Raw genomic sequence first — 17,649 nt, 5'->3', positions numbered from 1 at the left:
GGCGCTGCAAGTACCGGTCCCATCCAAATGCAGTATAGTACCATTTTAAATGCCTCAGTACTGCGGTACCATACTAGTACCGGTATATCGTGCAACACTATGTCACTGTTTTTATTTCTTGTTCTCTTAGTGATTACCTGTGGACTTTTTTATTTGAAAGTAATAATGGGAGTCTTTAATTTTCAAATATTGAATTAATTCAAATATTAAATATTTTAATAATTGATTTGTGTTGATTAAATGTTAAGTTCAGTAAATCTGTGCCTCATCTGTTATTATTAAATTACTGTATTTTATATGATGTAAAAAGAAAAAATCAGCAACATGATAATGGCATTATAATGGCATTATATCGGTCACCGGCCTCCCCACTGTCTCAAGCTTAGCATCTGCATCAGCCATTGAAAAACCCATATAGGTCGACCACTTGTAGACCGTACAACACACAGAAAAGAGGATGTGTATACTCACAGTGTGAAAGCTGACCATCTCCTGCAGGCCCTGGTGGAACTGGTTCAGACAGTTCTGAAAGGAAGCAAACTGGAAGTGTGAGAAACCTTTCACATAAAAACATGACAGCAACACACACCTACAATTCAGTGTCACCATAAACCTGTAACATAAGGTGTACAAGGTCACAGGTTCAAATTTAGTTTCCTCTGTTCTCCACAAGGTTTAGGTACACATCCTGGAACCTGAATCTGGCCTCTGATCAGGAGGCAGCCGATACTAAACGTAAGTTCAGCCACTACTGAGCAGAGCAATGTAACAAAGTAGCACACATGTTTAGGTAAGTGCCGCAAAGACGGTGTGTTTAAATATGGAGATGATTTTCTGATTCTTGTGCAAAATAAAGAACCAGTGAAACAACTGGAGGCCTTGTGTATCTCATAACTATGACTTAAAATGTTATTATTACAAGAAAATATGTCTTTATTAAGAGAAATGATCTCTAGAATAAAATCGTGTTATTATGAGGGCGGTGCTGCACTGTACTGCAGTGGACCAGCAGCAGTGAACAGTAGTGGCAGTACATGATGGTAGCAGGTGTTAGCTACATCATTATTACTGTTATTAGCATTAGCATTATGGAGCTTCATACAGCGATGACGCCGTCCTTCCTGTGGCACGTGGAGAGCTCAGCCAGGCCGCTCAGGAACAGCTGATTGGCTGCGCTGTACGTTTGTCCCGCCTTCACCATCTTACCACACAACTTCATCACCTGATTGGTCAGAAAAAGCACATAACGGACCAATGAGCTCTCTGTGCAGGTGAACACCGAGTTAACACATTTAATTTCAATTTGACAGCAAATCTCTACTGGGTAGCCTCAAGTAGTAGCAGCAGCAATAATAATATTACAGTACTAACAGTAAAAGTAGCAGCAACAATATTAACAGTAATAAAAATATTAAAAATACACATGATAACAGCAGAAGAGTGCAGTAGCGATAGTAGCAACATCAACAGTATGTAAAGGTGACAGTAGTTGAAACAGTAGTAACCTTAACATTTGTAGTAGTACAAGTAGTAAAGATAGTAACAACAGTAGTGGAAACAGCAGTAACAGAAACTGCTGCAATGGTAAAAGCAGTAGTAGTAATAGTAGCGGTGTTAGTAACAGTAACTGTGTTAACAGCATGTGTAGTAGCAATACTAAACAGTAACAGCAATAGCAGTAGTGGTAACAGCTAGTGTAGTAGACGTAACTGCAATAAGAGCAGTAGCTGACGTATTTAAAGCAGCGGTAGTACTAACAGTATTAGCTGTAGTAGTAATAGTCATAACAGTCAGTACAAATAGTAATAGATCTAATAGTAAAAACAATAATAAAAACAACAGTAGCTGTAGTAGTAATAGCAGCAGGGGAAACAGTAGTAGAGGTGGTAATAGTACCTACAGTTGTGGTACAGTAGTAACAGTTTAATAGTGGCAGTGTTGATAAGTAGGGGTAACGTTAACATTTACAGTTAGAATACTAGCAGTAGAAGCAGTAAAGTAGGGGTAACGTTAACATTTACAGTGTTAGAATACTAGCAGTAGAAGCAGTGGGTTTTTTTTTTAGCAGTATTTGTACCTTGTCCACTTGTATCTCCAGCAGAGAAACCTCCGTCTCAAACTGATCCAGCTTCAGTCTGAACAAAATGCATTGAACATCATCAGTACTTCTGCACATGCGCGGTCTGGAGATGCCAGGTGTGTGTGTGTTTAACGTTACCTGAACTCGGGTGAATCTTTGACACACTCCTCAAAGTCCAGCAGCGAGTCCATGTTACCTGTTACTGTCACTGAGCCCAAGTGCTGATAAAGTTTATTAAAGCCTCCTCATCCTGACAGCGAGCCTGTTAGCCTGCTAGCTCAGCAGCAGCAGTAGCGGTGGATCCACTCTCACTGATGATTCATTCCTCTCCTCATAATAAACTCTCTCCCCGCTCAGGAAAACAACAACTTTCTTCCACGAAACTAATCAATAATTCCCCATACACCCGTTTGATCAGGCGTCATGCATGCGCTCCTGCCTACCACGCATGATTGAAGTTTGGACAAAAGCGTAATTAGAACGTAGTTAGTAGTTTTCTCATTAACAGTTGTCTGTTCATCACGAAGCTACTGCCGATGCCGCCGCTGTTGTTGCTAACTGACCGCTAAGTTCCTGCAAAGATCCGGGTCTGTTGGATATGAGCCAGACAGCGGGGAAACAGCGACTCCCCACAGCCCGGGGTGGTACTGCAAGATACATTATGTGTACATTTCAAGTACTGTACTTGTACTTTAGCTGAGTTTTCCATTTTCATGCAACTTTCCACATCACTAAGCTACATCTCAGAGAAATATTTAACGTTTTCATGCACTACATTTATCAGACAGTTGCAGTTACTTCACAAACTAAATAGTAACATAAGCCAACAGAAAATTGTCATCTATTTTTATGCAGAAACACCAAACACTTTTTTCAACAAACAGCTCCAACACATCTGTGAAGCATGAGAACCTAGTGGAATAGTATAAACAAAACAGAGATCTGTGACTGTCTACTTTCAGACAATGTACAAAGTGATGGCCATTCTTAGCCTTTGGAGCCTCCCAAGTTTGCTGAGGAAGAAACCTGCCACCCAGTGCAGCGGTGTGGACTCACACACATTACAGTGAGGACACCACATTCACTGGTGCTGTTAGTCCCTGCATGGGGTTTATGCAGAATAACACAAAATCGGCAGCTACATCCTTTGAACGTATGTACAGCACAAACACACCAGTAAATCGTTTCAGCAGCAAAAGTAAAGAATGTTTTTATTGTCAAATAAGATGGAATCAGACTATTCCTGTGTGTTGTGATGATGAAGAACATTCAGAAGCCAATGGAAACCAGGATCACAGTGACGTTGTCGGCACAGCCTCGCCTCACCGCCTCACTGGCCAACTGTTGGCAAGCAGCTTCAAACCTGCCCTCGTCTGTAAACCCTGGCCTCTGCTCCATGCTCTCTTCCTGCAGGGGGAGGACAGTTAGGACAAAATACATAGTCATGTTAGAGATGAACTGTGGTCTGGTAGTTTTATCCATCAATTCGATCAGTACCAACATTTTACTCAATTTTAGTCGACCTAAAATAAATGTTAACAGATCTTCTGGTGAAAAGTCACGCTCAGTTTTGGAACTGTGGTTCCCATGATGCTTTCAGGGATCTATCTGTTTACATTAGTCCCCATTCACAGTGTGAGAATGAGCAGCTCCTGTGTGCAGTGTCCCCATGGACGTACAGACAACCGTCACTGTGTTACTGTGATACTGAAGACAACAACAGGAGGGTTCTCAGGCGGCTCTGCAGCCTCTTCTCTGGTTTGTATGTGAGTTTATTATTTATGAAGAGCAGAAACGATGCCTCATGAAAGACAAACTAAAAATATGCATCGTGTGTTCACACTTATGACTCTTACATGTGCAGCAAACATCAACAGGCTTAGCTTCCGACAGATTAGAAAACACGACTCAACACCAATGAAGCTAAATGTCTTTGGTTTTGACTGAAACTAACAAAATATAACATTTGGCAAAATCTAATATACATTTGTCACAAGACTATGATCAAATTAAAGTAAGATAAAAGAAGTAACATGTGTAAGCAGAAGTCTGAATGGTCAGGAAACATGGGCAGTCAGATGGTCAGACAGGGAGGTGTCCCTGAAATAGACTGTGTGCACACTACTACTGTACGTTAACCAAAGCTGAAGCAAGAGGTTCGGACACCTGCAGGATGCCGAGGACAAATTTCACAGCTTCGTCAGCAGAGAACACTTTGAACAGGCCATCACAGGCCAAGATGATAAACCTGTAGAGACAGAGGGGAAACAGTCAGCACATCATTCGACCGCTGACTGTTCAGTTTCCAAGTTACACCTTTTTCTTCTTCACTGTCTGCGGGCTGTTCTTGCCTGTCATTGGCTGTGAGCTGACACCTCCTCAGGTCAGGGGATGAAATGACTCCACAGCGTTTGTACTGACCATCTCCGATGGACCGAGACACCTCGAGGACACCTAGCACCCGGCCATCCCTGCAACACATTATATTAACAGCATTGATGCGAAAGCAGGATTTCATTCTTTTAGTTGGTAGAGGTGGAGCTCTGCTGAGCTATTTTGTATCCAAGTGCAACTACTGATTATTTTGATTAGGGATCAATTTGCTGATTATTTTCTTCAATAATTGATTGACTGGCTTGTAGAAGTTGTGACCATAGTGAAACATTGAGTCACACTGCTCTAAATGAATATCTTAATAGTAACCAATTTACTGTAGGTGACAGCACAGCCAGACTGGTCCTGGTCACTTTTGTGAGCTGGGAATGTTTGCGTGTGTGTTTCTGGCATCAGATCAGGGTCAGTGCGAGTTCTGCTGTAAGTCAAAGATCAGTGAACAAACAGACAATGTGGAAAATTATGATCTTTTTTTGGGATATCCAACGTAACCCTGTGCTACTGATTTTAATTTCTTTTTGGTGGATGGAGTTTGGTGATTTTAGCCTCCTCTCCTCTGCCATTTGTCTGCTGCATGTGTGTGGGGGGCACCTGTTGAGGAGTCTGACTGCCTGTCAGAGAAGAAAAGTGCATACACATAGTGTTTTTTTTTCTTCACTACCAGTAATAAGCTGATGTGCATGGTATAACAACCATCAGATTTCATACCATGAAACCAGGACATCACTGCAACCTTATACTGGAGTGTCGGTGTGAGCATAGCTTGTGTACCTGACAGTGCCGCCTGCTCGCTGGATCCTCATCCTCTCCTCATAGATGGTCGGGTTGTGTTCTTTACTGAGAGCCAGAGTCACCGGCCTCCTCTGCCCATCTGCTGCTGCCTCCATCCGACACAACACCGCCTGGAGACACAAACACAGAGACGTAATGAAGATGCACGTTTACAAACCGATGCCTGTTCAACTCTAAACCGTGTGCTGACAATCTCAGCTACAGACACAGGCTGTGTTTGTGCAAGTCTGGTTTTATATTATGATAAAAGTTTCAGTTTACCCTGCTGTCTCCCAGATTGGCCACGTATACCATGTCGTCCACCACCAGCGCGCAGGTGGCTGTGGAGCCGTCCTTCCATGCAGGCTTCCTGTTCACAACACAGAGAAAAAACTAATCATATGAGACAGAGGTGAAAAGTCAATTCACCCAAATTACAACAATCTAGATCATGGCTATTCAAAGTCTGTGAGCTACTTAACCTGTTTTCAGCCTGTATTAGCTCACATTTAGTCAATGTCCTCATTAAAAGCAGCAGAATGAGCAATGATCAGCTCCTGTATGCAGTGTCCCCATGGACAGACACACACAACTGTCACTGGATTAACATGACACTGAAGAAAACTTAAAAACATGAGGACTGTCAGGCAGATTCTGCAGCCTCTTCTTCTCTGATTTCCAAGTGGATTTTTGGAGGTTTATACATTATAATAGTCAAAGATAATGACAGAAAACTAGTACATCTCCAAAAGAAAAGGACAGAGGACTTTAAGTCTGTACTTATGCTGTATTAGAGCTTGTGTGAGGCTGTAATTCTCACAGTACAGTGAGTGTTTCTCAGCTGCAGGCTTTTCTGTGAACTCAGTCTTACTGGCTGGAGGCTTTCTTCAGAAAGTCTTCATCTGTCTGTCGGAAAGTGTCCAGGAGACATTTCTTTATCAGTTTGTCCACATTCTCAGTATCTCCTAAAAGAGACGACACATTTGAACCATTAGTCTCTGTCTTCAGAAGAAGAACAACCCACAGGAAGAGATTTTCCCCCTGTGCCATCCCAAGTGTCCATCAGTAAACAGTCAAACCTAACTAATGCTGAGATCTTTCCAGGCAGACTGTCCCTCCAAAGCTGCTCTCAGCCTCTGAACTCACCGCATGGAAACTTCTTGGCCAGATTATGGTGGAGCTGCTCAGCAGCGAATTGAGAAGCTCGAGCTCCGCCATGTCCATCAAACACCGCAAAGTACGAAACGCGTGACCTGTGGGACACGTCAGAGACATGACAGTTTGGTCACAGGCAGACACGACAGAGGCACCTGCCATGTTAGAAAACAGTGAAGAGACATGCAGCAGCTCAGACAGACTTCTTCTTTTCCTAATGTGGTTTATTGAAGGATTAGTCAGGACGTTTACATGCACTGCAGTAACCATGGGAGAATGTGGTGATCTCTCCTTTCATCTAGACATTCCACTACTTCCCCTGTCTGCAGTCCTTTGCCCTGCACACGCTCACTTGTAAAAAGCCAATTAGAAATCAGCAGATATGTACAACGTCTTCTCCAAGTCACTGCCCTGATTACTGAAACCAACCCTGGGGTTAATGACAGTTAAGAAATCAGCTGACTGTAACTGGTCACTTAAGTATTTTTAAAGCAGTCTGTTTCTGTAGAGCATAAGCACAAACTTTATTGCCAAGTATTTCAAGAACACAAGAAATTTAACACCAGCTCAACAAAGCTGTGAACAAAGCTGCATCACTCACTGCTCAGTTTGTCATGTCTGCTAAAATCCAAGGTAACTGGTTTTACTGTACTAAAGGAAAGTCGGTTTACTACCATGATACGTTTACTGCTGTTGTTTTCCCACCAGAACTGCAGTGTGGAAATGTGTTGCTGACACATCACTAGTGGAAACACAAACAGAAATGTGCAACAGTGACTTTTACTCCCTATCTTAGCTCCCGAGATTACTTCCTCTGGCTCCTGCAGCTTGTGTCGGACAGGCGTTGGAGGTCTTACACTTGTGCTGGCAGAGCCGACAGACAGTTGCTCATGTCCGGCAGCAGCACGTGGGCATCCTGCATCTCCTCCCGCTCGCCACGCCTTGCTGCCACATAGCCTTTCAACACAGGGAGCCCTGAACAAGGACACACACACACAGAGTGCAAGTCTCGCTGCCATTCTTTACACATCATATTTCCATCAACCCAAGTCTAAGAGCTTTGATCAGAGGAAAAGAAGCAAACAAACATTGTGGTGGAACAGCTGAAAACCTTCTTTACAAACTTTCTTGATCTCCCCCCGCTCCTCCTCTTTCTCCTCCTCCTCCTCCTCTTTTATATCAGCATGACACTTGGCATCTTCTCGCTTTCGTTTTGCACTCCTCTCCTCCTCTTTTTCTTCTTCGGCGGACTGTGGTTGAGCTTTGACCACTGCTGAAACCGAACCTGAAGAAGAACAAAACCAAAAACCTTCATCATTCAGGCAGAAACTCAATGGTTCCGTTCCAGTGAAGGGCGTCAAGACTACCGTGCGGTCACCTGTTGCCACCGGGACCCGATCTCGGATAAGCGGATGAATGGATGGAAGGATGCATTATACTGTTTTATTTGTAGCCGTGTTTGTCTTTTACTTTCACAAGGATCCTATAACCATGTATTTGTCATACAACTGTATTATAATAAAGCTTTACATCAGAATGTGTTATTCCGTCTACCTTAATACTTATCTTACATTTATTATTACAGTAACTTAAACGTACTTTAGTTCCGCTGCCATATTAGTGACTATTCAGCAACAGGCAATATCAAAAAATCTGCCCGTAATGAGAATAACCGCGGCCGTTACATGTATCTATATAAATGTTTCTCATCCTTATAGATTAAATTTACGCTAATCCAATTTCTTCGGCAGCATCAAAGCTAACGTTAGCCCATTCAGAGAAAATCAAACTTTTATCTTCCCAAAACATTAGCTAACGTTACAGGGGAAAGGTAACCGGGTACTGACTGTCGGCGCTGAAGCATTAATTAACAGTTTAAACACAAACAACCGTTAATTAATTCCAACTCACCAGAGGTCTGTGCCGGTTCTGGTAGATCGTCGAACAAATCCATTTCGTTAGCTCAGGACCTGGCTAACAAGCTAACTAACCGAGCTACCGGAATTAGCTAACGCTACCCGCCTGTATCGGTTTTTATGCTGGCAGAGTCAATTAACGTAGCGAATTAAAATGTCCGAAATAATTCATTAGAAATGCCAAAATATCCAAACAACCTGGTGGTAAACTGGATTAACTGCAGAAACGCTACTGTCAGCTCTAGGGTAAAAGACTGCATCCAATTAGCAACCATGTCAAAAAGAACAAATTCTTCTTCTCATGTTTAATGGCGGTTGGCAAACAGCTTTAGGTGCATTACCGCCACCTTCTAGACTGGAGTGTGGATCAGAACGGCCTACTATTAATACTGTATATTAAAATAACCTCACTCAGTTCACATTATCACATTAACATCACAGTCATTCTCAAAGCTTAATATGCATTTGTCAAACAATGTGGTCCATCAGCAAAAGGATTTACCTCACCCAAAACTTGTAGCTCACGTTTCAAAGTTAACTCTATCATAATGAAATGTTCCATTATTATAGTGTTAGTCAAGGTCCTCAGAATGTTTATCTGTTTTTTTCAATAGGAAATTGAGCACTTACATTTGTAATAATGTATGGAAACAGTTTTAGTTTCCTTTAATATGTAAGCTCAGCACAGTATTACTATAAAACAGAATGGGAAATGGAACACAGGCACAGCGCTGTATAAGCTAACAGTAAAAATACAGTAATGTTTCAACAAAAATACACACTGTGGAGAAAAAATATCCAACAACTGTGTACATTATAGCAACATAAAATCACAGAATACAAAATGACAGTGCTACATCAAAGAACTGAGTCACACAGCATCATGTGGCTCCAGCTGTTTGGCCACAGGTATTCATCCCTCTCACTCCTGACATTCTCCCTGGCAACACTGTGAGGAAGACGCTCCTTCCTGCTATCACTAAGTGCTGCTCAAAGGGGTTTTTCCTCTATATTAATAATAATAATAATAGTTAGGTCTTGACTTCACTTTGTAACTGATGCACTCAGGTGATGCCCACAACACTGTAAGAATGTTTAGCTGTGAAAGTGAGAAAAAACTTTCAAGGCTGAATTTGACCAAACAAGAAACCATATTTGTTTAATTTGCAATATCCTGAAATAGAATTTTGTTGTTTTTTTTAGTTCTAATGAAAATCAAAAGTAGTTCTGGGTTACTAGAAGTATGTTGCTAATTTACTGAACTTCCATTTAAACTTTCTGAGACACAACATGGATTTACAAGTGTCCGCTGTAGTGGCTACTCACAGGAACACACTTCATATAGCACAGTGTAAAAATACTCTATTCAAAGTCTTACTCAAGTAAAGGCTACACTACTATTCCTAACAACATGTAGTACAAGTATTAGCAAGAAAAACACTTTACTGGTGGAGCTACTTGACATATGCCAGTTTACCAACTGAGTTGTTCCTCTAATCTTTGCTGTTTTAATGCCATAGTGGATTATTTGACCTCTTTATTTAAATAAAACCACCTGAGTATCCTAGGGCGAAAGGCAGGGTCCACCCTGGACAGGTCACCAGTCTGTCACAGGGCCGACAGGTAGACAAATAACCACCCACACTCCTACGGGCAGTTTAGAGTCACCAGTCTAAGCTGCATGTGTTTGGACTGTGGGAGGAAGCTGGAGCACCTGGAGAGAACGCATGCAAGCACAGGGAGAACATGCAGACTCCACACAGAAAGACCCCGGGTCGGCCACGGCTCGAACCCGGAACTTTCTTGCTGTGACAGCACTAACCACTGCGCATGTTTTTGATTTATTAAAGTAACCAGTAGCTACAGTATGTAGGGCTTGTTGGTGAATTACTTTAGCTGATGAGCTAACTGCTAACATGCTAGCACCCATCATTCAGATGTTCTAATCACTTCCTTTAGTTAGTCGCATCAATTTATGTCAAAAACAAACTTGGTGCGAAATATTTGCTCTGATTGATTTCACCCAGTGTCTGAGCTCACAAAAGCATCTCAAATGCACTAGTGTTTCACTTTGTCTGAAGAAAAGATGCAGCTGTAGATGAACTGTGTCTAAATAATACATAATCAGGATTTAAATCAGGAACTACATGATCAGAAACCAAGTCAACAGGGTTCTGACTCTGACCAGATCTTCACAGCATGAAGGTTTGATAATCTCGTTTTTTTTTTTTTAAGTTTTGAGATCAGATAACTCAAAGTATGGAATTCAGTTTGATCAAATTCAACTTAAAAAAGCATCAAACAGAGTCTGAATGTGGTTCAGATGTGAGCAGAATTTGTCTGAGGTTGCTTGTTAAGATCTTAAGACAAACATGAAATCTGATCAGTATTCATTCGATCAAACCACACTGATCGTTACTGAAATTGGGGGAAAAAACAGTTGGTTTGTTTTTGCTTTGGTCCTGATTTTTCTTCACATGTGGTGAATTTATAGAGCAACACCTGAATGCACCATCATTAAACATTCATTGCTGGGGGTGGTTGGTGTCCAGGTGAAGTCACGGTGAATGATTGGCGGGTGGTGGGCGTGGCTCAGCAGGTGACTGGCTGTTGTCATGCATATGTGGTGATTCCTCTGCAGAGAAAAAGGGATGTTTCATTGTTTTTTTAAAGCTCATTGCTGTCAGCATTATCAACAGTACTGTACCTGTCCAGAGGGGGGTGCTGTAGAAAGGAGGTGGGCTGTTGGGGGGGGTTTCTACCCACGACTGTTTGGTAGACGGCTCATGCCAATCCTGTCAATGGGAGGAGGGTCGGCCCGTCGTGGTGGCAACTCCACTACCTTGCTGTAAACACGAAAAAATTAACAAAAATGTGACAAACACTGGTCCCACCCCAAAGATAGCAACACCTGAACACAGGGGATGTAGAATAGAATAGACACAACGAAACTGTGGGCCTTCAGAGTCCAAGTGTCAGGTACCCATGTACAGCTTTAGGATACACTTTATTTGAGTCTTCTTATTTTATGCTACTTTAGATGGCTACTCATCAGGTAGCTTTAGGTACGAGTTTCTTTTTAGATTAAAAGATTATCACTATGATGTTGTAAAATTTTGCATAAAAACTTCAGATCATGTAATAAAATACATTGTTAAAGATTAAACCAGTTCTTTCCAACCCACAAAAGCAGCATCTAGTCGAAGCCCATTGTCACAGATGTCGGAGTTGAGTGCAGCTGCACTAAAGAGCAAGAAAATCTACAATGGGGCTGAAACTAGAGCTGGGTTGGACCAGGCTATGTCCTGAAATTAAAGAGGTTGAGATATGTCTGCACTGAAACTAAAGGAGGGTGGGATACATCCATATATATGTTTACAAAAACATAGCACAACAAACAAAAACAATCGCACCAAAAGGTCATTTTAGTAGTTGTGTTTTGATCATACCCCATGTTGTTCTTCAGAAAATGAATTTGCCACCTTGTTACATAAATGTAAGTAACAAACTTTATTCTTTCTGGAGCAGCTGTACGCCAACCCCTGAACCAACTTCCAAAAAACCCTTCTGGCTGAGGATGATGTGCAGTCTTGGTCGACTTCACTAAAGAGCAGGAGAACCTACATCTGGACAAAGATGGCAGCAGGATGTTGCTGACCTCAGCGGGTTAGGGTTAGGACTAGACTGGATCAGGACACCTTAGGGTTAACCCTAAACCAACTTCTAGAAAAGGCTGCCATCAGCTCTGGCCATAGCCAGGTCCCCTCTCCCTAATAAAGGGCTCGGTAAGTCTCATTGGTCAGCTAGTTATTTAGTAATCTAATCATTGCAGTTGTAAAACTATGTCCGTCCAGTCATATTGCTGTATGTCTGACAGGTCAGTGTATCTCAGGTGTTCTGCTCCTACTGTACCTCTGCTTGTTTGTGGCCTGTTTGGTTTCCATGGAGCTGATGGACAGGCGGTCCAGCGGTGCGTTGCTGCTAAAGAAACTCCTCTTCCTCTTTGGCTCCATGACGACATTCTCCATCCTCACCAGGTTGTCCAACCGGCGCAGTTTCGCTGTTAGCTCCTCCCCCTCCTTCACCCCTCCAGGATGGGGCTGGAGAACCGCTGGAGACCTTGACATGGGCCAGTCTATATGCTGGAACACAAGGACAGGGATGAGATGATGTACTGAAACCGAATCAGGGTGGGATAAATCTACATGCTGAAACTAATGGATAATGCGATAAAGCTATGACTATAAGGAATAGGAGGGAGGGGTGGGATACAAAAACATAATGTAATAAACAAAAACACAAAAGATCCATCTAGTAGCAGCTCTGGAGCTTCGCATCGTGCCGTAAGATGACATCTTGTCATGTAAACCTGACTGGTTGTCAGTGCGCTTTGAGGGCATGTTGAAGCCATCATGGACAAAAGTTTACCTCCATATTTAAATTACAAAGACTGGTTTTCATGAGCCATGTGAACTTGATGGGATATGACTAAACACAAATTAAGTCTGGGATCTATGTGGAGAAAGTCAGTGACACCACACACATGACTAAGCTCTGAAACCCTCCTGGTTTTATTTTCTTGAAGGGCGTCTCTGTATAGAAAACAGTGACCTGAGCGGGAAAGGCGTCCCTGCTCTGTGTCCTGTGTTTTCATACGTCAGGACTCCATGTTGTGAGTCATCTCTTGCATCACAACCCTGACAGCGAGCGATTTCTCACATCCCATCTGTCAGCGGTCTCTGATGAGTCTGATGATCAGGTTTCATCCAGACTAAACAGAAAAAACCTTCAGGTTTCCGTCCTGCAGCCTGCGGGACCTCACAGTGTCGTTCACTCTTCGTCTGATAGCAGCGGGGGGCCCCTGAGAGGGTGGGGCCATTTGGTTTGGCCCTAAGGTTGATTTGATAGTCTGGTCTGTTTCTGCTCCATCTGATCCAAGTCTCACGAGCCCACAAGCACAAGACTACTGGTGAACATGTCTCAGGGTTGATCAATCATTCATGTCACAATATTGATTTAAGAACATTTTCATTCTGTTATGAAGCAGCTGTTTCAAAAGCTAAACTGTGTTTCACCAAATGAAGGCAGATTTATTTGAAGCCTAAAACGTGGCCACATGACCCCCACGCCGACTTAACACTGAGACCTACAGATAGATGTTGACAACTGAAAGGAGACGCCTGACTGACTGAGTGGAAACCCAATCAGCAGGGTCAGCGATCAGTCAGCGGATCATTGTCCTGATGATCTGACTGATCATTTTATTCTCAGAATGTCAGACACTGGGGAAAACTCCCAACTGTCTATATAACACTGTGATAAAGGTGTGTGTTCTGACCTGAGTTTGGTGCTGGACTCTGAAGCCATCGACGCTGCAGTGGAGCGCAACGATGGAGAACAGGCAGGAGAGCAGCAAAGAGCCACAGAACTGCATCTGCAACAGCAGCACATGAATGCATCACTGGTTCAACCTGTGCTGATGCTCACACTAACCTCTGACGTTACACTTTCTCCTTCCAACTTTAGACGTGCTCTGACGAGAGCAGTGAGACTGGTCCTGACACATCTCATAGGTTTATTAATCCTGATTCTGGTTAACGTGAGTCAGCGTGGTGCAGTTCACATGAACAGAAGAGTAAGAAAACAGACAGTTTATCTAAAAGTCTGTGTACAATGCAGCTATAGGTTGTATTTGTTATGGAATACATTTGTTGTATTTTATAGAATTTTGAGTGATGCTAAAATGAAGAGAGAATATTTGTGCTGAAAATTTTGTCTCTGCCCTCAATTTTATTGTGGGTGAAATGATTTAATAATTCTAAATGTCTCTAATCAGCCCTCCACTGGCAACACAACAGACACAATCTGCTGAGAGTAAGTGTGGAGGTGCTGCCCACATTTTTCTTAAAGTTTCAAAATAAAGTTTAGGACTTCTTACACACATTTATGGCTGTGAGGACATGCACTGACATAACGCAGCCCATGGAACAGAGCCCGACGTAAACCTGAGCCTCAGACAGCCCTGTGAAGGTGTGAGGACCAGACCACATGTCCTCACAGTGATGGATTCATGCTTTGTCCAGATGAGTAGACACACACATACACACACAGCAGCACCACTTTAACTTGACTGTGCATTGTCCAGCGACATCAGCTAATTTTAGTATTTTCCATTCCTGCAAACAAATACCTTTTGACTGTCACTTGCACGTTTGCTGACATGCACGTCCTGCATTCCCCCAGCATAGACACACACACACACACGCACACACACACACAGAAACAAACACTTGCTTTCACACGTGACAGAGGCAGCAGTAACGATGAGTTATAGACAGGTCACACAGAATCTGCTGCAAATCACAAAGGGGCTATAAAAGCATGTAAAAGATGTTTCAGATAAAATACTTCGGACCAAAAACAAGCTAAATGTCACAACAACCTGAGCGCTGTCAAAAACCATGGAGATAAAAATACTAATCTAAAATGAGAACAGCCCAAACATCTGCAGCCAAAAGACAGACAGAGGTTCTGGAGTTCACTGTTATTAATCAGTTCTGACATAAAATGTACAGGAAACCAAATCAAATGCACAAGAAAGGAGCAGACAGCAGCATAAGACACACACACTCAGTAAACAATGACAATGGAATTTAAAAAAAGTAAAAACAAACAAGTGAGTTTATCCTGCAAAAAGTTAACGTTTGTATTAAATCAGAGCGGCAGAGGATCTGACACGCAGCACAGTCAGAACACCTACAGATAGAAAGTTACACTATCTGCTGCTGGAGAGTGACGTTTTGTAGCGTATACCCTGCAGGAGTGTGCACCTGTGCACACCTGTGTCCATCTCTCTCTCTCTCTCTCTCACACACACACACACACACACACACACACACACACACACACACACACACACACACAGTGACATGTGTGTCCAAACAGTGTGTACCTTCAGTGTGTGGCCGAGTCTCTGCTGCTCGTCTCTTCTCTCTGTTTCTGTCTTGGCTTCACGTCAGGTTTTATAGCAGCTGCTCAGGATTCTCCTGACCAGTCAGAAGCCTCTGCTTCGATGACATCACTTCCTGTGCTTCTCCTCACTCTTTTCCACTGTGTGTCTGAGACATTTCATCATCAGGTCACACACCTCGCCCGCTCCCACCCTCTATATGGCCATCGAGCTGCAGCTCACTCTTATATGTGGCTACATTTAGTTTGGGTAGAAAATAACACGAAGTCCGCTGCTTGGATTTTTACTGGAAGTTCAAAGCTCAGAGTTTTGCAAGTGGGATTCGGACTCTGTGACAGGACTCAGCTGCACAGGTTGTCAGTCAGTACATGACAACTCCCTTCCTGAGGAACATGGCAGCATCAGTCATTTCAGCAAATCCTAAGAACAACATTATCTCCAATATGCAAAAATGACTTTCAACAGGGGGACAGAGGCTTTCTGAGATTCACATTTCACCCTGAAGTTGTTTTTGTCTCCAAGATGAGAGCAGCAATGTGCCAACAAAGGCAGAGAAGAAGAAGGCAGAAGGCAGTGAACATGTTCCTCATTGTCACTGTACCTACAGTGTAAACACCACTAGGCACAGTCAGCTTTATTTCTCTGGGGCTGTGTTACACAGTATTAGTGAAAACTCCACAGGGGAGCTTGAAGACCTGATCTGTACAGGTGGGGGACACACAGCACACCCTGACTTAGGTCCTGGGCTGGGACTTCATCACAGTGAACCAAGTGGACCCATGAAGACCTTTGATGGGACGTCAGAACCAGGTCTGCAGCTCAGACGCCAGGAGCCTCACTTATCACCTCCAAGATGCTAAATACGGTCATCCTTAACATGGTGAGCTGTTGTGACAAGGTTTCAAACAAGGTCAAACGTCATCACAAAGATCCTGTCGCAGCGTCACAGCAGATGTGTGGGAAACTTTCTGGTCATGCCAGTTTGGGCTGCGACTGTACCTGTCTAGAAATATCTGCACATTTTTAAGCACTAGACAAAGCTGATAAATCGGATCATGTGCAAGAGATGAATGTGTCGCTCTTGCTAATAGCAACAGGGCCCTCTCCCATAGTCGGTAGAAGAACTTCAAGTACTCAGATTCTTGACTGCAGTAAAAGTATAGTAGTAATACCACAGTGTAAAAATACTTCATTACAATTAAAAGTCCTGCACTCAAACTTTGACTGAAGTAAAAGTATCAGTACTGGTCCAGCAGAACGGCCCGTGTCCCAGTAACGTCCCTGATACTGGATCATAGTGACTAATTACTGTGTCCATCACTTTAATGCTGCAGCTGGTAAAGGTGGAGCTGATGGTAACTACCTTATATACTTATACTGGGAAGTACTTTCCATCCTGCTGGGTAGCTGGTGGATTTCCTACTGGGATCAATAGAGTCTGATGGTTCTACTGGGTTTGGTTTGGTTCATCCGATTCTGGACCTGAAGGTATCAGGTACATGTAGTGTAGTAAAGAGTACACGGTTTGTCTCTGACATGGAGTGAAGTCACAGGATGAAGGAGCAGGATGTGAAGTACTCAGGTAAAGTACAGGTACCTCTCAATGCACTTACTTTCCCCCACAGTCTACACATCTGATGTTTTGTGTCTGATCAGTCCAACTCTGTCTTAAACCAACCATGTTCCTCAGGTGACAAATCCTGATGCAGCAACCAGCTGCTGTTCAGTGGCTCAGTGTAAAGAGACCTGTGTCAGCTGGGCAGCGTCAGCCCTCTGAGCTCAGTCCCCGTGGTTTCCCTTGGCTGCTAAGGCTGGACTGGAACCAACGGGAGTTAAACTAATGGTAAAATTAAAGGTGATGTTAAGGTGAGAATTAATTAGAGCTACCGGTGAGTCATGCCTTTAGCTTTAAGTCTGGACCAACATCCTCTGTACAGTCACCATGACAACAGAGACAACACAATCACCCATAGCAACAGCCCGGAGCAGAGCTGCCACAGGCCCGTTGTGATGAAGAAAGTGCTCTGTCCCATCATTATATGTGCATTTTTAATGTATAACCATAGGGTCCACAGTGAAAACATAGCTGAGAGGCTGCCTCTGTCATCTACAAGCATGTGGAGCAGCCATGGTCCTGCATGGCCTCCTCACAGATAAAAGAGGGTTGATGGTTCTTCCTGCTTGGTTCGTCTTGGAGGTGGTGAAAATGAAGAGTGGGGAGAGTGAAAGCTCAAGGAGCAGTGGAGTCTCACTGGTCACATACATATCAAGAACACCTGGTGAGTATTATCAGGTATCTTAACTTCCCACTCCAGTAAACTCTCTCCCTACACTACAAGTTCTCTCCCTGAGGTGACGTATAT

At 43.1% G+C, this 17,649-nt stretch overlaps 3 protein-coding genes across 4 annotated transcripts in view; all 3 read right to left on the bottom strand.

Annotated features, from left to right (window-relative positions):
- The window catches only part of LOC109973256 (arf-GAP with coiled-coil, ANK repeat and PH domain-containing protein 3), a 13,571-nt gene extending 10,707 nt beyond the window's left edge, over positions 1 to 2,864 (bottom strand). Inside the window, exons 1-4 of the mRNA XM_020622691.1 lie at positions 2,219 to 2,864; positions 2,078 to 2,135; positions 1,103 to 1,222; positions 472 to 525 (exon numbers count right to left, since the gene is read on the bottom strand). Of these exons, the coding sequence (XP_020478347.1) occupies positions 472 to 525; positions 1,103 to 1,222; positions 2,078 to 2,135; positions 2,219 to 2,271 (285 nt within the window). The 5' untranslated portion in view covers positions 2,272 to 2,864. The remainder of the gene's footprint in view (positions 1 to 471; positions 526 to 1,102; positions 1,223 to 2,077; positions 2,136 to 2,218) is intronic.
- A 400-nt stretch (positions 2,865 to 3,264) lies between these two features.
- On the bottom strand, positions 3,265 to 8,654 carry ilkap (integrin-linked kinase-associated serine/threonine phosphatase). 2 transcript variants are annotated; one of them, XM_020622692.1, is made up of 10 exons: positions 8,312 to 8,654; positions 7,512 to 7,685; positions 7,258 to 7,375; positions 6,392 to 6,498; positions 6,117 to 6,210; positions 5,528 to 5,615; positions 5,246 to 5,376; positions 4,432 to 4,551; positions 4,247 to 4,328; positions 3,265 to 3,487 (listed from the first exon to the last, which is right to left on the bottom strand). In XM_020622692.1, the coding sequence occupies exons 1-10, from the start codon at positions 8,352 to 8,354 to the stop codon at positions 3,350 to 3,352; spliced, it is 1,095 nt and encodes a 364-aa protein (XP_020478348.1). In that variant the 5' UTR covers positions 8,355 to 8,654; the 3' UTR covers positions 3,265 to 3,349. The 2 variants fall into 2 exon arrangements, with proteins under 2 accessions (XP_020478348.1, XP_020478349.1); XM_020622693.1 differs by having other exon boundaries at positions 7,521 to 7,685.
- Positions 8,655 to 10,113: 1,459 nt separating this feature from the next.
- ostn (osteocrin) lies at positions 10,114 to 15,308 on the bottom strand. Its single transcript, XM_020622694.1, has 5 exons — positions 15,269 to 15,308; positions 13,655 to 13,750; positions 12,229 to 12,458; positions 11,024 to 11,162; positions 10,114 to 10,951 (listed from the first exon to the last, which is right to left on the bottom strand). The coding sequence occupies exons 2-4, from the start codon at positions 13,748 to 13,750 to the stop codon at positions 11,075 to 11,077; spliced, it is 414 nt and encodes a 137-aa protein (XP_020478350.1). The 5' UTR covers positions 15,269 to 15,308; the 3' UTR covers positions 10,114 to 10,951; positions 11,024 to 11,074.
- Positions 15,309 to 17,649: the final 2,341 nt, after the last annotated feature.

The sequence above is a fragment of the Monopterus albus genome, unplaced genomic scaffold (assembly GCF_001952655.1).
Source record: "Monopterus albus unplaced genomic scaffold, M_albus_1.0 scaffold287.1, whole genome shotgun sequence".
In the NCBI taxonomy this organism is placed as follows: Eukaryota; Metazoa; Chordata; class Actinopteri; order Synbranchiformes; family Synbranchidae; genus Monopterus; species Monopterus albus.
The sequence above is the reverse complement of the archived record's forward strand: the minus strand, read 5'-3'. Positions and strand labels throughout refer to the sequence as shown.